At 36.7% G+C, this 18,435-nt stretch overlaps 1 protein-coding gene across 3 annotated transcripts in view; it reads right to left on the reverse strand.

The window, feature by feature from the left end:
- Positions 1-4,089: 4,089 nt before the first annotated feature.
- ROCK2 (Rho associated coiled-coil containing protein kinase 2) overlaps positions 4,090-18,435 on the reverse strand; it is a 101,848-nt gene continuing 87,502 nt past the window's right edge. The window contains exons 25-34 of one of the 3 annotated variants that reach the window (XM_068678601.1): positions 18,123-18,302; positions 17,719-17,887; positions 17,156-17,338; positions 14,593-14,663; positions 13,568-13,656; positions 12,918-12,996; positions 12,446-12,707; positions 11,586-11,799; positions 7,455-7,564; positions 4,090-6,229 (exon numbers count right to left, since the gene is read on the reverse strand). In XM_068678601.1, the coding sequence (XP_068534702.1) occupies positions 7,468-7,564; positions 11,586-11,799; positions 12,446-12,707; positions 12,918-12,996; positions 13,568-13,656; positions 14,593-14,663; positions 17,156-17,338; positions 17,719-17,887; positions 18,123-18,302 (1,344 nt within the window). In that variant the 3' untranslated portion in view covers positions 4,090-6,229; positions 7,455-7,467. The remainder of the gene's footprint in view (positions 6,230-7,454; positions 7,565-11,585; positions 11,800-12,445; positions 12,708-12,917; positions 12,997-13,567; positions 13,657-14,592; positions 14,664-17,155; positions 17,339-17,718; positions 17,888-18,122; positions 18,303-18,435) is intronic. The other 2 variants (XM_068678602.1, XM_068678603.1) reach the window with 2 other exon arrangements.

The raw sequence follows: 18,435 nt of genomic DNA on the forward strand, positions 1-18,435 counted from the left end.
CTTCACTGATAATCATAGATCACTGATAATTGAGATTCATATTCATGTATGTAGCAGAACATGAAATGTTCTGAACAATGCCCCGGTTTGGTATATAAGGAAGCTGAAAATTGTTGAAAAAGAAAAAAATGAAATCATAGAATTGGGTGTTATTAAATCTATTAAATTCTTAGTTTTCGTTGGAATTTAATTTGCTTGCTTTTGAGCTTCACTCCTCCAGGACATTTAAGATTTCTCAGATATAATGTCTGTTAGGGTCAAATAGGTGTCCAAGAGCCACGATGAACATTACCCAAGAACCTACCAATTAATCACTGTTTTGTTGTTGTTCAACTGCCAGTGGTTTAAGCAAGTACTTCTGTATATTATGTGGTATTATTTATTCACAGGAAGAGCACTGTAAGAGGGCATACACCTTGTTTTATCTGTCAAGTATTCTAGAAACCAAAGGACAGAATCTGCACTAGGCTAAGTGTGACAAGAAAAGCCAGCTAATAATGATTAAAACTGAATAGTAATGTGGCTCCATGCTAAAACATAATTTTACCTACCAGCTTACTGTAATTGCAAGTCTTCTGTATATATGCCTGCTTTGGGATGTAGATAATTTCCACTTTTGACTTTGGAGACATTAGTCAGCAGTACCAAGGTGCTGACCCATCTCATACTATACAAAAAGCATAAATGGCAAAATTTGCTTCCTATGCCTCAGTGTCCCCCTGACGTGTAAAGCACAGTCAGCACTCTACTGAAGCATAAAATTGAGCTGGTGTAAAACATATTTTTAAGTTATGCACTTACTGTAAAGAAATTGTTGCCTTTGAGGTATTGACTACATACAGATTTCACTGAGCTGACTTCCAGAATGACTCATCTCGGGAGACTTTAAATTGTTTCCCCTGAAGTGCACAATCAGCAGGACTTATCAGCAGTCCTCGTGGTCTTTCTGACCTCCAGGATATTTTCTTACCTCAGTGATGCTGATGCTTCTTTTAAGCTTGGGTGTATGCTCACCTGCCCAGTAATAAAACTCGCACTGCTGTAGCTCTGAATGGTACAGGAAGCACAAAGGGAAGCTCCCATACTGCATTTATCAAGCTACACAGATTCTACTGATGTTTGTATGAATCTCAGTCATCCTCCAGTACATCAAGGCTGTAATATGCCAGACGACATCACACAGGTTCATGGAACCATAGGGCCCAGCAAATCAACATGAGTCTTGAAGTTGCAGACCTACCTGCGGCCTGCACCTAGCTCCAAGATTAGCTTCCAAAGCCTGTCTGAAAGACAGAACACGGTTACAGAGACCCCACTGGGCCCAGCGAATGTAAGGGTGTTCAAGCAGTGGGCTTCCTGCCTCTGTCAGAACAGTGAAAATGTTAAATATCTCAGAAAACTCCAAAAAAAAGTTTCCACCAATTCACTTGTTAATGAAAAGTAGCACGCACTGAGATATGTCGCTAACAGGGCAATTTAGCGCTTAAGCTCCAAGCAGCTGGCAAGCTGAGGGAACAAGGAGGATTGGCAGCGATCCCGCAGGCCTTGCGCACTCCTTGTTTGGTGGCTGTGCTTACCAAGTGGTGCAACAGCATCCCGGGGGAAAGAATTCCTGGAGAGCTGGAAAGGGTGATGACAAATGACAAGATGAACTGGATTACCTAAGAGACACACTGGGATGTGACGGTGTAAATCTACACGTACAAGCAGGCTCACATTTCTGAATGTTCAAGGCCTAGACCTCAAAATGGGGGTGGTACAACTGAAGTGTCACACTCAGTTGCCTTGGCTGTGAAGGCATTGCTACGTAGCTCCTCCAAGCAACCAAAAAAGGGCCACAGGGACATAAAATTGCTGCTCTCTGCCCTTTCATTTCAGGGGGAAGAGGTGTCTTTCCAGAGTTCTTTAGTTATGCAGGAATACATACAGTTAAGGCTTCGTAATTTTGCTCCCTCGTACAGCAGTTCTTTAACTTTCATTTTGAAAGATCACTTTAATCGTGTGGCTTCTGTAAGATTAATGGAACAAGAGCAGTATTGATCAAATCTAGCTGCACACTTGCAATAGCAAGTATTAGACAGTAACTTGACATTCGTACCCTGCTAAAGCAATACTTCCTGCCTTCCAAGGGGCAAAGGTCCAAAACCCCAGTCTTCGTAACAAGACCTGGTAATTAGCAGCCCTGTGCTAATAAATTACAGTTCCTCTCATCAGTATCTTGGAACTATGGTTTTACATTCATTGTAGTAATTTCTGGAGTGAACTAGACTGGATGTGTTTAGACACTGTTCCCATACATCTCAGCAGACGTGTCCCATGTCTTAGATGAACGTGTCTGAGTACAACATTGTCTACTTTATAGGTAACTTAACACAAAGTATGAATTAGTCTCCGAACTGCTCTGCCAACATCTTTTACAGAGATCCAGATGAAAACTCCTTCCCACTCTCATAAGGGATAATTCAAAGCAACAAGCAAAACCCTATGATCTAATGGGACATTGATAATCCCTAAAGTAGTTTATAGTGCCGTTGCAAGATCACATATACATATGCTCAAATTCCTAACAACCAGCTGAAGCTGCCTGCGACAAAGCACATTATTTCTAGCATCAGCTTTGCTGGCCGTGGTGACTCAAGAGAGCCACTGAATGCCTGTCAAAAGTTCAGCATCCCCAAGAGAGCTAGTAAGAGATTCAGACACTTGCAGAGAAACTTCAGTGATGTTTTAAATTTGGCCACTATTGCCGACTGCCAAGATTCTTGAGCTTCTTGCATGTTTCCTAATGCTTGGTGGAACTATGTTCCACGTCATGTTTTGGTTACAGCATCAATCATGCTAAGAAGAGCAAGAATGACAAAGTTTTTGTGTCCTACACAAGCTTGATGTACCCAGCATTGCTGTGAGGGGCTGAGCTTTGGCAGCGGTCCCTGGAAATAGGAAAGTGCAGTACACAACTAGGACAGAAGTGGAAATCTTTCAGGAAGGCCCTTGTGACAGCTGACACACACTGCTCTGATGGGGTCTTCCTGTCCAGTTTCTGTGCTGGTGAGCTGTTGGATGGGAACCAAACAGCAACTTCCCCATGAATGTCTTGAGTTTCTGACTCCCGGTCTGACCCCTGATATTTCCAGAAGGTTAATTTGCAGCTTGGCTATGCCATCTGTGCACTCTTGCGAAACAATAGGACTTGGAATAAGAGAATTTCTATAGATAGATTGAGCCAGGCCATAAAAATGTCCTGTTTGCTGCAACAGCCCTATTACAAAAGTGTTTAAACTTCAGTGACTTTAAAACAACGATTCCTTAGTCCGGTAATATTTTCCACACCTCAGGAATTTCAAATGGTTACTACAGGACAAAAAGGAAACAACACAATCCCCAGGAACTAATGGTAAAGAGTTCTTCGCAATCCACAGCTCAGCAGATGGAAGCCCCATCTCACACAGAAGGACAAGTGAGAAGGACAGAGGGAACTGTTTTCCCTTTTCTGTCCTGGGTACAAAACAAGGTTTGCTCAGCTCATACCATTGGCCAAATTGTCTCCATGTTACAGTTCAGTGTGGCCCACACCATTCCTTTGAGACAGGATTGCATGAAGAAGAACTGAGAAATGCTACGGTACTTCCATCCCCAGAGGCACTCAAAACCCAAATAGACCAGGTCTTGGGAACCTGTTCTATGTTGGGCTTGCTTTGAGGGAGAGGTCAGGCCAGAGGACCTCCAGGGTTCCCTACGAGCCCGTATCATTCTGTGATAGCTTCTCAATACAGCCTGCTGTACAAGTAGCTAATAACTCATTTATCTAAGTATAGAATGTATAAATACTATAATACAGTACATTTCCAAAAATGTCAGGCTTAACAGGGCCCCAGGGATTCACAGTGAACGAGGGCAAGCCATGCAGAGAAGGTGCACCAGACCCATCCCCGGTACCTGATGGCCTGCCAAACCAGCTCCGCTCAGCCTGCCCTTCCTCCACACACAGCCTTTGCTTGGCTTTCTTTTGAGCAGCCTTTGCCTCTCACATATCTGCCGCAGTAGTTGCCTATGTATTTAAATATTTTAATTAATTACCAGCTTGTCGAGTTCAGGAACTATTTTACCTTACTCAAATAGTTTATTTAAAAATATATATATAATACTCTCCAATTCAGAAAAGGATAGAACTTCCCACAATGTAACATTTTTTTTATATATATATATATATAAAATATTTATGCATTCAGTGAATGGAAACAGTTTTACTGTATACATTTTTAATGTTGTACTCTATGCAAATCTGCATTACCTAAAAATATACCGTACTTCTGTAAATCAAAACAAGCAGGGAAAAAACACCGTAGCTGTGCATTGGGTTATAATACCTAACAGAAATGATATGCAAGTTTTAGGTTTGGATTTAAGAACCCACAAACAACGTTTTACTTTGCGAGTGCATAAATAGAAGACTGAATACATTCTGGCTCCGTTAAGATGAACTGTAGTAGAGGTTACAAAATGCAAATATATTTATTCATTTTCAGTATTTCAGTGTTTCCAAGTCCACCTTTCATGATAGTGTTAAATAAATCATGGTCCTATCCTTCCAAACATTTCAACACTCTTTTAAAAAAAAAACAAAAACAAACAAACAAAACTTTAAAGTGAAATGTCCTCCTTCATTGAAGTGTTAGATCATATTTTAAATTACTGCACTCCCACACAATAGTTTATATATATATATATTTTAAATATATATATATATTTATATATATAAAGAGACCAAATAGGAGACTACATTTTTTACTGTCAATATGTTTAACATAGCATACTGTAGTTGTATAAAACATGCATTTTCTGGGATAATTATGAACACATCATGAATGAGCCCACATAAATTATATTTTTTGTACAACTCCACGTAAAAAAAAAAAAAAAAAAAAAAGTCAGATTAAGTGCCTCTGAGGCCCTTTATTCCCAGCTATCAGTTCTCAAAACACACTACTGGAATATTTATCTATGCCTACAGCTATGTGCTGGAGAACCAGATTAAAAATTTTAAAATACATCTACAGTATGTTTTATTTTTTCTTTAAAGTTTGTGACAGTCCTTGGATACTGTATTGTGAAATGTAAAAAATAATCACATATTCTCTTTTTTTTTTCAGAAATAAAAACACATCTAGGAGAGTATGCAAAAACAAGGCAAAATGAAGTTTTCATAGCACTTAATGAGGGTTAATATAAGTTGATAACTAATATTGAGGTTTGTAAAAAGGGCTGGATGAGCAGTTACACATATAAGCAAATGGTCTAGTAATTCCAATGTTATCAGACATTGTTTTTGTAACCAACACTTCTCCACCCTCAAAACCAGTCGATATACATTCAAAATAGGTTGACATTGATATACTTACTAGGTGTAAAAATAGTGCACTATTTTTTCTGCCACGAAGCAAAATTGCATCCTAAGAGCTGGTAAACCTTCTTTTCCTTAAATACAGAGAATGGGCAAAAAACTTGAAAAAAATTAAATTAAGGCAATTAGGCAAAAACAGGACTGCCCATGATGACAAGCTGAAACTAGTATATACTTCAAACTTAAAACTAGCTGCTTAACATTGATGTGCAGCTTCTGATAGACGTGTATGAATGATATAAACTTCAACATTATGGCTTTATACAAGTGCATAGTTGCAACTGCAATAAGTAACGGTATCTGATTAATAAGCATAAAAAAATAAAGTGGAAAGATTTTTAAAACCCTCTTGCAGTATTACAGTACAATATATATACACAGTATAATGGTCACTTCTTACAGATGCAGTCTATATCACTGTGATTGATCTTCCTCCTGTTCTTGCAGACGTGCTGGTGGCATCTTTACGAAAGCTGAAAAGTCAGTTTCTTCAGTTTAAATATTCATTCCTCTCAATCCTTTTATGAAATGTAGTGTGTGTGTCTTGCCGAGAAAGCTTTTGTGGAACAGAGTTTAAAAGGTTACCTAACATATCCTTTTACTATTTACCAGCCATTCCTCATTTGATCAGTCACTCAGGGGAATACAGGAAAACCCTCAGAGATTAGTAATTTATATTGCAGCAAAAATGTAAACCTCTGATATATATAGCACAATCTCTCAGGAAAATATATATTTTTAATATATTTTGGGATATGTTTCAGTCTTGCTGTAACGGGAAGAAAATTATCACCTTGAATTGTGTCTGCATTCACGGAAAGCAGTTAGCTGAAAAAGAAGCAGGAAGTTTGGTCAGTAAAGGCAGTGAATGAAAATCGGACAAGAACATACTTCCCCAAAACCTTCATTTAGGATGGGCTCATCAGCATACTTGGGAGAAGTCATTCCTCTGCATTCAACAGCATCACGTTACTCAAGTATAGTGCATCCTTATGTATTACAATTCCAAATCAATTAACCCTCCTTGTAATATATGAGGGTCAAGTACAACAGCATAATTTAATAGTGAGTTATGAAAGATCAGTAATTTAAAGGTTTTTATACATAAAGATGCATTATATTTAATTAACGTAATGATCTGGTATCTCAACTGAGTCCATAGCTGAGGCACAGCCCTTGCGGTGCTGTCATTGCCCATTCTTTTATAATGCTGAGACACACCTACAAACTATTTAGAAAAATTCTTAAGAGGTCACATTTTAATATTTAGGTTTTTCTGCAGTGTAAACACAACATGTAAAACGACTAAACATTGAGAACTATGAAATAATTTCATTAACTCTTTCCAGTACATTCACGTTGCATATTTGAGTAAGCCACAGGGTAAATTAGACCAACAGAACAGCTGTATCTTTTCTAAAGCACTCAAGGAAACCGTGTCACAGAAGCTGCAAAGCCTGCTTGTTTACATAGTTTTCAAATGCATTGTTAGGTACCCAAAAAGCACAGCACTGCAAAGAGAAGCCAAGTCAAATTCACTTCACAACACAGGTAGAAAAAGCAAAATGCAGAACTCCTGGGATTTCATGTCTGCTAGCCATGGACAAGTGAGTTCATCTTAAAAGTTTAAAAAAAGAAAAGCATTTGTAAATACTGACTCTAATTCAGGTAAATATTCAACTTTTAAAACCTCTCATTTAGGCTTCAGAAATTATTTGCAGAGGTTAGCACTTCTAAGATTACTAATACTACTAGTATTAGCACTACGGATGAACAACTACTCTGACAACAACAGGTATTTTGTTTTGGGGGCAGGCAGACATGAATTTTGAACAAAGATCTAAAATTAGAAAAATAAGAACATTGAAAAGGCAAAACCATCATTTTAATGAAAATAAGTCCTCTAAAATTTGTCACCATCAACAGAATCTCATTTTTGCTGTAAAAAATGTTAAAATGAGATCTTGTGTTTTCTCTACTTTGAGAAACAAAATCCAACATAGCATGCTGTATTCAAAGGCAAACAAATCCATTCCTCACTATTTAGATTTACCCCTCATACTTCTTCAGAAATCAAAAACATCGTCATCATCATCATCACCATCAATATCATCAACATCATCAAATGACCAATCCCAGTCTTTAAATGCCAGATCAAGTAATCTGCAACAGGAGGGTTTGATATTTAATGTGTGTCACGCTTCTTACAGAAGAGACTTCAAAATTCCATTTGTTATCACTAAACCTTTTTATATAAGACTGTCTTAAAAGAGGTGGGCTCCTCCCTTTCCATACCATGTAATATGAAGATTCAGTTACTGTTCATGTAAGCCACGAGTGCTGTATTCAAAGGAAATTTATCTCACAAATCATTAAATTCTACCAAACATTTCCCAGATTGATTTTTTCCCCAAATTTTCAGTAGGAAAGACCAACATTTACATTCCATAAAATTAGCTGCTGTTTTGCTGCAGCTATTGTTGACCCAGGTGCAGTTTTATGCTCAGCTGCCGCCCCTTTCCAGACAACAATGCAAGACTAAATTTTTCTAGCAAAACTCAGTAATTTGGTTGTTGAACAGAACATCAAACAGAACAGCGTCGTCTGAATTCACAAACAAATACAGTGAGATTATACTTCACAGCTGTCCTGCAGCTCATTATTTCACGTTGGGCAATGCCAAAAAAAGAGGATGTATCACCGTGTTCTCTATGCATCACTGCTGATGCTCCTTCTATGGTCACCACAGAATGGAGGAGAGAGAGGCAGGCTTTTTCAGCAAATGAGTCATTTCACCTATTTTAGGCATTCGTTTTGGGATGGGATGAATCATTGTCTAAAGGCATTCATCTTTCTGCTATTATAGAAGGATTTTAGACAAACATCTCAAGTACTAACTTCTCAACTTACAAGAAATGAAATCCAGTCTAGTCATTTCTCCTCTGAGCTCAGTGGATTTGAAATCAGGGTTATATGCCAACCATATGTGGCAGAGATGGAAACTTTATTCTAAAGAAAGCCTTCAGGATATTTTAACTAAAACATGTTACAATGTTTATTATACTTAATTGCTTGCTTTAAACAAAGCATGTTTCAGTTTTTATTGGGATTTCAGCTCTTAGAAGTTTTTATGCTTAAATGATATATCCCTAAAAAGGCTCAATATTAATCTATTATATGAATTGTGGTTATCATCTTCCTAAAACACAGAAGTCATTAGGTATTATATTAGAGTTGATTTTTCTATTTTGGAACGATCCTTTTAGCACAATCCAGTTGAATGCAGAAATTATACAGTCTGTATGACAAAGTTCCTAGGACAGATGGCATTTATAGGACCGTGTGGCTTCCAGTGTACTTCAGGAAGTCTCTCGGCCGACCTTCTGCTCAAAGCAGGGCCAGCTGTGAGGTACAGCCATCGGTTCTTGAAAGCCTCCAAGGATGGAGCCTGCCCAGCCTCACCAGCCCTTCTCCCTGCTGAATGTGCTCATAGGGAAGAGGCCTAGTGGCCTCTGCTTGATTTTCACCAGTTGGTCAAAGTCTTTCTTGAATTTGGGGGTTCTAAACTGGACGCAGTGTCTTGCCATAGAATAATGAGTGGTATCTCCTCCCTTAATCTGCCAGCTGAACTCCTTTAGTGCAGTCCCAGAGCCTACCTCGCCACCAGGACATGCTGCTGGCTCATCTCCAGCTTGTCCCCAGCCACTCAGCTCCCACATTTAGCTGGCAACTGGATCTTCATTCTCAGTGAAGTTTGTAACAGAAAATTAACTATTCCACACTGTAAGTGCTTGCACAAAAACATCACGGAAGCACTGGTGAGATATTAAGTGGCTATAGCAGTAACAGTGATTTTTAAGTGTGTGGTTTCTAATTTAAAGTGTTTACATCCGTACAGATTTCCACAGAACTTTGACAAACCTGCATTAAGATGAGATGACCTCACAGAACTACACTTTCCCATCTGTAACTCCTGAGGTGACAGGTACATTTGAAAAGTTAACTTGGAAAGTTTAACTGCAAGCATAAAGCTGCTTATACGCAAAAATATTCATTCTCCTTTTTTTCCCACCATTACTAAATATACAGATAGAAAAATACACTGTTAGGGAAAAATCATTAAAGACTGATTTGGAGTGGAGGAGAACCACAACAGAAAGAAGGGCAAGCTAGATACAGTTCTGAAAGCATTCTGTAAAGAAACATCATGAAGATTGAAAGAAGGGTGCTACAACAAGAAAAATTTCTTTCTGAGAACTCAAGCACAGCTGTGGAAAAAGAATCAGAGTATAAAATATACCCTTTATATGTCACCAATAAGAAACAGAATAATGCTGATGAATTAGAACGTAAAAATGCAGAAGAAAAGCATTTTACTTGTCCCCCAGGTTGTCATGAATAATGTTTCCTTGCTTCAATCCAATAGTTGATATTTTCATTGATTTTGCACAAAGAATCCCTTCAATAACTAATCTCCAAAATGTGAATTAAACTTTTCACCTCCATGGCTATAATCAAAAAACCTAATCATTTAAAATTCAAATTATTAGGTCAGACTTTCTTTTAAAGTATGGAAAATAAATCATCAAAAATTAGTTTGTACGGAAATTAGGAGGGAAGTGAAGTTATTTTGAGTCCTTTCACTATGTGTTTCCACATATTATATATATATATATATATATATATATATATATGTTTATTACTATCTAACTCTTCCTACCATAAGGCTGTTTTGTGATTGAAACAACATCACAACACCGAGCATTCTTGCACTACATGCCCCACTGTAAATCTGGTGACTCTTCCAACCCAATTTTCAACCAGCCATCTTAGACACTGGTGGCAGTCTGGTCAGAGGGAGAAGGAAACCAACACTAACTAGCCACTCCCAAATTGCTTCTTGAAGGAACAATTTTAAACCTTTGTTGGATTGTCCATTGCTGCTGGAACACTGCAACAAAGCACGTAAGACAGACCAAACCTTTCACAGGCTGTCAACAAAGATTATTATGTTTAAGTATTAGCTTTATCACCTTAACTGTTCCTTCCTTCTTAACTAACTGTGCAGTACTCTAGGTGACAGAAAAATGCAAACTGGAAAAATCCAGAAATTCTGTACTGTGCAATCACTTAACTGCAATCTGCAGAATGTTATCACTTCTATGGCTGCAACATAGGATTTTGCTCTTTAAAACTGATCCAATAGTAGATTACTGGGTTTTATATGCATATTTCTTTCCCAAATTAGAGGAACTTGATGATAAGACTACTCTTTTAGGAAACATGAGACATAAGCATGAGTACTTCTAGGCTAAATAAGGAATTGAAACCAATTCTCCCTCCCGTTGGCAAGTGCTCCAACTACTTGTCCAAATGGTGACCACCACTTCCCATCTACCAGCTCTTTCCAAAAGCATGAGTGATGCTCACACAGATGCCTCCTGCTGCAGAAAATGGCACCACACTGTGGAACCTGCATGGGCAGAGATGCAAAAGTGAGATTCATCTGAACTAATTTTTTGCTGTGGATGTCCAAGAGTGCTTTATGCTCCCTTTCTTCATTAGGATGTTGTGAATTCAATTCTAAAACCAACTCTTCCTACATGCCAACTGTAAGCAGAGTTAGACATACATTTGGTCAGATGAATCACACTTGAACACACAAATTCTCAGTCACAGTTCTAACCTCAGAATGGGGCAGGAATTCAACACATTCCTCAAAACCACCCAGTATGAAAGAAAAGACATGCAGTCTTTAGGTATGTGGAAGACCCTCTGGATTGCTTTTTAAAGGCACCAAGTTATCTCCTAGGTTCATTAGAACCACAAATACCTAATCATAATTCAACCTCAAATCATGTACAGTAGTAGCAATGTTGAAAGTCACTAAACCTTTTTTTTTTTTCCCCTTAAAATCTTCACAACCCTCTCACTGACTCCTTGCCTAGTTAAACCCCACTTTCCCTACCAGCAGCCAGTTCAGGGGAACTGGAAGATACATTATCAATGCATTAGTTTAACTATCATAATGGGTCTTCTTATAACTTAAATGAGGTTTATAGAATATGACATATTATATCAAACATCAGTAGTCAACATTTGTGGTCAGTTGCCCGTATTGACAAGTATCACTGTAATTGCAGAATGTTTAAAATAATAAAGTAAATAGCAGCTCTTGTGTCACCTTGGTTTGTTTGGAGGAAGCTGTCGACTTGGTCGTCTGATGGACTGGTTTGGCTGTACCTTCATGGAAGTTCTGGGAGAAGATCGAGCAAAGGGGTCTGGTGCTGGAGGCTTCTTGGGTATTTTTTTCACCAGTCGGCTCACCCATTTTTGCTGTTCTTCCGTAGAATTAGCTAACAGTAGTAGATTCTTTGCCGTTGAAATATCATAATACACTGTAATAATAGTTTTTCAAATAAAAATTAATATTGTTGTTTTTCTAAACATCTACCCACATCAAAAATTAGTGGTCAGATTACCATACTCTCAGAATCAACACAAAGAAATCTGCAGAGAAATCAAAAGCAAAGTGAGGCAGATTTTGCAAACTTAAAGTTTCCTTGCTGCTGAGATTGCCTCCTTATGTTTGTTTACTGCATAACAGTTTAGTACTACGGAAGACACATATTCATATGTTAAAAAACAAGAAAAGGTAACACAAAGGCATGCCTGATCACCAGAAACCACAACCTAAGTCACAAGGAGCGACTTCACTGAATATCATCCATTTCCTAACTCCCAATAACATTATCATGTCACATAGCAATGCTGCACAACACACAGCAGTGTGAGCAGTCTTATAGCGACTATGCTTTGCTGCATGAAGCTGACAACACAGCACGTATGTACCTAATTAGCTATAAACCATTCACTCACAGCAGGGAGACGATCCTCTTGTAGACACCTTTAGGAAGCTTGACAGCTACATACCCATAAAAGAAAAACCTACCTGTTCAAGTTTAGTTGGTGTCACACCACTACTAACATAAGAATGTTTTGTCATTCCTTGACTGTACACACAATCAAATACTTGCTAATTACCTTTGCAAGGTGCTATAATCTCTTCTTTTTTATCCATGTGGTCTTTGTGACACTTGATATGGCAACGACGACATTCTAGAGCAGGAGGAGGTTTAAACATATGCCACAGCGGCTTCATACAAGCTTCACAATTGGTTGGAAAGTGATAAAGAGTAGGTATAAACTCATGTCCTTTGTGACAAATGTAATTTGACTTCTCTCCCATAGGCTCCACAGGAAATTCCTGTTCCTTTTTGCTCTCTCCTTCATTAGCATATAGAATCTAGAATCAAGGCAAAATAACCTCAGCACTCCTATATGACAAACATATATTCAGAGTAATTATCTAATTAGAAAGACTGGGGAATTACACCAGAATGGATCTTTTCAACAATTTTGTAGTAATTACTTCATTTGATAAAGTTATGAAAATATTTTTGACAATGTGATATATCGTGTGTTACATTAGAGACATTTATTTATTATTAAGTACCTGGAATATCCTTGGAATTTCCTTGGCATCTGCTCTGTACACATCAGTCTGAGTGACTGGCCGGACGTGGAATAGTTTGCTATAGGAAATTATTTCAATAAATACAAAAATTAATGTTACCAAAATGATAGGCCAATCTTTGAATCCTGCACATTAATTTCCAAACCCTAATAAAAACAAGTCACAAGTATCCAGCTATACTTACAAAAAAAAATTACAACACTGAAAAACTGACATCATGTGACTTTAGTGATTGCTGGTAGCTTTCTAACACAATCCTCTGCCCACGCTCCAACCTCTGAACAGCCACAATCTGTATTTGTTAAGGAAATAAATTAACTACACCACCTGCTTATAAGCGCATAAGTGAAAATGTACAAACACTGAAAATTACAGTCCCTCAGCTACAGATTTCTTAACGTTTCTTGCTACAGTGTGTGAGGTAAGCCTAGCTCAGCTAGTGGAAGCAGTTCAGACAGGTCAGTTCAGTGGTCTGTGTGGGTTAACACACGTCAACAGAGCTTATTGCAAAATTATGTCCCATTTGACATTGTGGTCTAAGACTGGGTCTTTCTAAAAGGCCTTTTGTCAAAACCTTTCTAACAAAGTCCACCTGCAAATCAGAGGAAGCAATTTTACAGCATACTTACTCTATATCTAATACCATATAGGGATTAGATTGTTCCTTATCTTGTTCGCTGTCATAGAACAGGATCTTCTTACTGCTTACAATTACATACTGTTCAGAGGCAGAAAAGCATACAACACACATTTTACTCCAACTCATCACATCAAAGATATCACATCAATTATCACAGATGTCAAAGCAATATTTCTCTATCTATTGTTTTGTTAAATGGTAACTAAAAGGACAGTAGTAGTACTGTATTCTGAGTCCATGATTTGCCAATAAATTCACTGGATTACAGATAAGATTTTTATTACTTCATGTATCAGTTTATGTTATCAGATTAATTGGTATTTAAGCAGATTTAGTATATATGAGGAGACAAAAATAGAAGTTGGGGAGAGAGTAACATAAAAGCTTTTCCTTTCTATTTTACAGACTTAATTTTCACTTGGACTGATAGAATAGTTATCATCTTATAATGCCTGTTTTACATGTGCAGTTCACAACCAATAGGCATCCTGCTCACAAAGATCACTAATCAGTAATACTAGCAATTTTCATAAAACAGCTATTTATATGTAAGACCTCAAATTTCTAGAATTTTGTCCAGAATAAACACCATGATGGAGCAGTAAGCGAATTAGTATAAAACTGTGCAGGCTATTCTTTGGGTAAAGACCCACTGAAGAGGCTACTGAAAAGCAGTTACCAAGTGAGGGCTGCACACAGTAGAGGTGCAGCCACTAGCTTTATCTCCTAAATAAAGTATTTCTCCAGGGCATCTGCTCCCAGACTATGTTAAGTTCCAGATACACGATGCTATTCAGAATGCTTATCACTGATTGTACAAATGTCCAACCTGTTACTTTCAGACACAGCTATATTACCTAACATATAACATATATATTTACATATATACACATTTAAGTAATGAGTGAAGATGTATCAAAGATAAATGAAAGTGCTGAAAATCTGTGTTGAGTGTACAATCCAGACTACACATGAAAAAATATCATATATATATATAAATATACATATATTTACCTTTTTAACCCATCCAAATTTTTTAGTGTTATTTCGAACAGGTAGTGATAACCAGCCTTCTAATCGTGATTCTGAAAAGAAGAGAAATATTAAAGAACATAATTATTCACAAAACAATATTTTTGAGATTACTGTTCACTTAAAAATAGTTATTGAAGATCAATAATAAAGCAACAGAGCAAACGTTCTCATGAACTAATTAAAAATATGATGTCTTGAAAAGTTTATCTCAGTAAATCTTCGGGAATAAATTAAATTGTGTATTCCTGAATACAGCAATAACAAACAACAGGATTATAAAAAACTAGTAGGTAAGAGGAAGAAGGGGGGAAGAGCAAACTTGCTTATAGCACACACATGCCCTTAAGTTTTTGCTGCTGGCTTTTTTTTTAAAGACTTTACAGTCTACCTTTTCCACTTAGAACAACATCCAAAGATATTAGTACAGAACCCATGACATCCAGTTCTACACAAAAGACAAAATAATGCAAACTACCGTCAGTTAACATATATCCTCTGTGTTCCAGGTAAAATTTCAGAAGCTTTATATTCTTATTCATATATTTTTGCTCTATACATTTTTTCTCTTTTTCTAGTTCTGCCTAAATGTCCTAGACTTTCTAATCCAAAATAAGTAATTTTTGGCTAAACCCTAGGCCTTGCCTAAATTCAACTATGCTTTCACACACTTGTGATATTTTATATTTCACCATTGCATTAGTCAAATGAGTTTTATCAACAGTATTAATAGCTGAACTGTTTTTTGACATACACATTTCAGCAGCAACTAAAAGCTCAACAGGATCAGACTTTCCTTGGGCTTGGTAACACATAGTAAATATCTCATAGATTTTGACACTATTCTTATAGTTCCACTTTATACAAGATTTTTTTTCTCCTATGATTTATTAAGAAATACTCAATTGTAAACATGATTGGTTTCCCACCCTAGCAGTTAACCTCTCCTGCTACAGACACCAAGGCTAAAATTACAAAGCCTTTAGTATAAACAAACACAAATCCATGAAAGGAGCACAAAAATGCCCCCAAAGTGCAAATGTTATTTTCTTTCTCATCAGATGGCATTTGCAATCCCATGCCCATATTTAGTATAGTGTAATAAATAATTATTATTCATTGATTTTTTGTTACATCTAGAGAGACTTGAAGAGCGGTTATTTATTGAGAAATGTTCTGTCTTCAAATTTCATTTCTCTTTAACAATTGCTGCTGACGACACAGTTTAATGCCAAGTATGTGAAGCAGTTCTCTAACACTTATTTTACTTCACATGCCACTTCAAATTATTCCTCTCAACTACACCTGATATAAGGAGTAGCAAGCATAATGCTGATGCAAAACCCATTATGGATTTCTTAATGTTGAGATTTTTTTTTTTTTTCTAATCTTTCTCTGTAATCTCTCAAACTATAGCATGAAAGTGAACAAAATGGGTTCCTTATTACATTTTGCCATTTCTGGCATTCATTCTATATTAACAGACCAGAGAAAAGCCAAAATGTTCCCAAATTTTCACAGCACGTGTTTGTAAGAACTAGGAGGAAAAAAAAATCAAACCTCAAATCTGCTGCAAATATCTTAGTGAACAGTCCTAGCTTAGCTATGATTTTTACTTTAGAACAAACTAAAACCATGCACATAACACAAGAGCAGCTAACAAGAAAAAAATATGTAAGTACTCAGTAATTCTTTCACCAGAAGCCTCACACACACACACAAAAAAAAAAAAAGAGAATGAAGAAAATATAGGAAATGCCATATGCTTTACTCTAGTCTGAAGAAGTAATGTCTATATTAAAAAAAAATTTAAAAAGCCTTTGATTGAAAGGTATTCACACTTTAGAAAGTAAAGTAAAATACAGAAAATTGAAGGCAATTAAAAAGCTCCGCTTCTGACATTAACACTAAGTACAACTTTTATTCAAGACAGTGTTCATGTAGTCAAGTAGAATGAGTATATAATTAATAACACAAAGCTCTGTTTTACCAGAGCTCTTTAATTATATTCTTTATGCATCTAGAAAAACAAATAGAAGTAATTTTTTCTTGCTTTATCATACAAGAATCAAATTTAAGATTCAAACTAAGGCAAAAAGAAAAATGAAAGGTACACTCGGACTGAATTTCTATGAACAAGTAATGAACACATTTAGATTGTGAGAAGAGATATCTTGACATTTCACTGAAACACAAATAATTTGACGTTTTGGTGTCCAGTACCTTAAGGTCATGCATATAACTTATATAACACATAAGATACTGCATAGAGGCTACCCATCTGAACAAGACAATAAGGAATAAGAATTTATTCAATGCTTTAATAAAAATGGTGTTTTATAAATGGCAGCAAGCATCTGAAAACATTTAGATGAAACAGGTGAATTATTTCTTCATGCAAAATTTATCATGCCTTTGATTACAATGTTTGCTGCCAATTTTTTTTTTTTTGGTTTGTTTAAATATATAATGTATTAATAGTGTTAGTTTGAAATTGAGAAATAACACAATAAAAACAACACCAAGCAGTTCTCAGGAATGTCACCTGTACTATCAACTTCTGTAGGGCTGTGGGAACAAGACAAAGGTTCTTCTTCTGAGTCAGAATCAGAATCAGAATCAAGAAGCATGCGAGAACTGGAAGGCTTAGTGGCAATACTGACAGAGGTGGAAGAGTGCTGGTAGGTAAAAGACATGGATTCCACAGTGTGGGATTGAGTGATATGGACTAAACATAAAGAATAAAGGAGGAAAAAGGTAGAAAAGAAGTCAAAACAAAATCCCTAAGAAGAGAGTATTAGTTTTACATTTCATCACATAACAAAATGATTGCAAATTAACTACTGTCATACAGATGAAAAAAAAAATTAGTTCCAATGTGAGACAATACATTTTTTTCAAGATTTTTTTCAAATAAATTTAAGAATGAAGTTTGATTACAGATAGATGTAGTTAGTATGTGGATAGTGAACACTATCAAAGCATTGATAAGATGATAGAAACACAAAGATAAAAAGCCCCAGAAACATCAGAGGAGTATTTCAATATTTCTGGTAAAACACAAATATACAACCAATTAACACAGAAATATTAATAAAAATAACATACCAGGGAACCCATCATCTGTCTCAGTATCTCCAGGTCCACTGCCTATGCTACTGTTATCTAGACCAATGTGCAATGACTGTAGCTGTGAACGAAGCTGTTCAATGTCGCTATCTTTGCTGTCCAGAGTCATCTGGAGTTCAATGCGTATCTGACTCTCTTCTGCTATTTGCTGTAAAGATAGATGAAAAGATTTCCTATTGTTACTATATTCAGTTACTCAGAGAAAACTCGAGTAGATAATTATGGAGACTTTGCAGCCAGTCTCAATAATATATACTGCATGTTTCTTTCAGACATGCAAATTCAGGAATAGACACTTTATATGCTACCTTAAAAACACGAATCAATTCAACACGTATTACAGCAAATGCTATCAATGTTTATATTTGCAAAGAGAATCTTACTGCCTGCATTTCATTGATTTCTTTCTGATATTTGATCATCATTTGCGTTAACTTCTCTCGTTCAGATTTCAGTTCCATATGCAGTTTCCTATTTTCCTTTTCTTTCCGCCGTACATCCGTGTCAGCTCCACGTTTGACTGGACCCTTCCGATTCATGATCTCAGCCAATTTATTCACAGCCTTCCCGTGAAGAAAAAGAAGAAAAAAAACAAACATCAATAAGTACATACTGCTATACTGTGAAGAAGAGCATTCTCTCCTAACCATGACCAGGCACTAGTAACCTAATAGTTCTCTTCAGTTTCTGTTAGCT

The sequence above is a fragment of the Anas acuta genome, chromosome 3, assembly GCF_963932015.1.
Source record: "Anas acuta chromosome 3, bAnaAcu1.1, whole genome shotgun sequence".
In the NCBI taxonomy this organism is placed as follows: domain Eukaryota; kingdom Metazoa; phylum Chordata; class Aves; order Anseriformes; family Anatidae; genus Anas; species Anas acuta.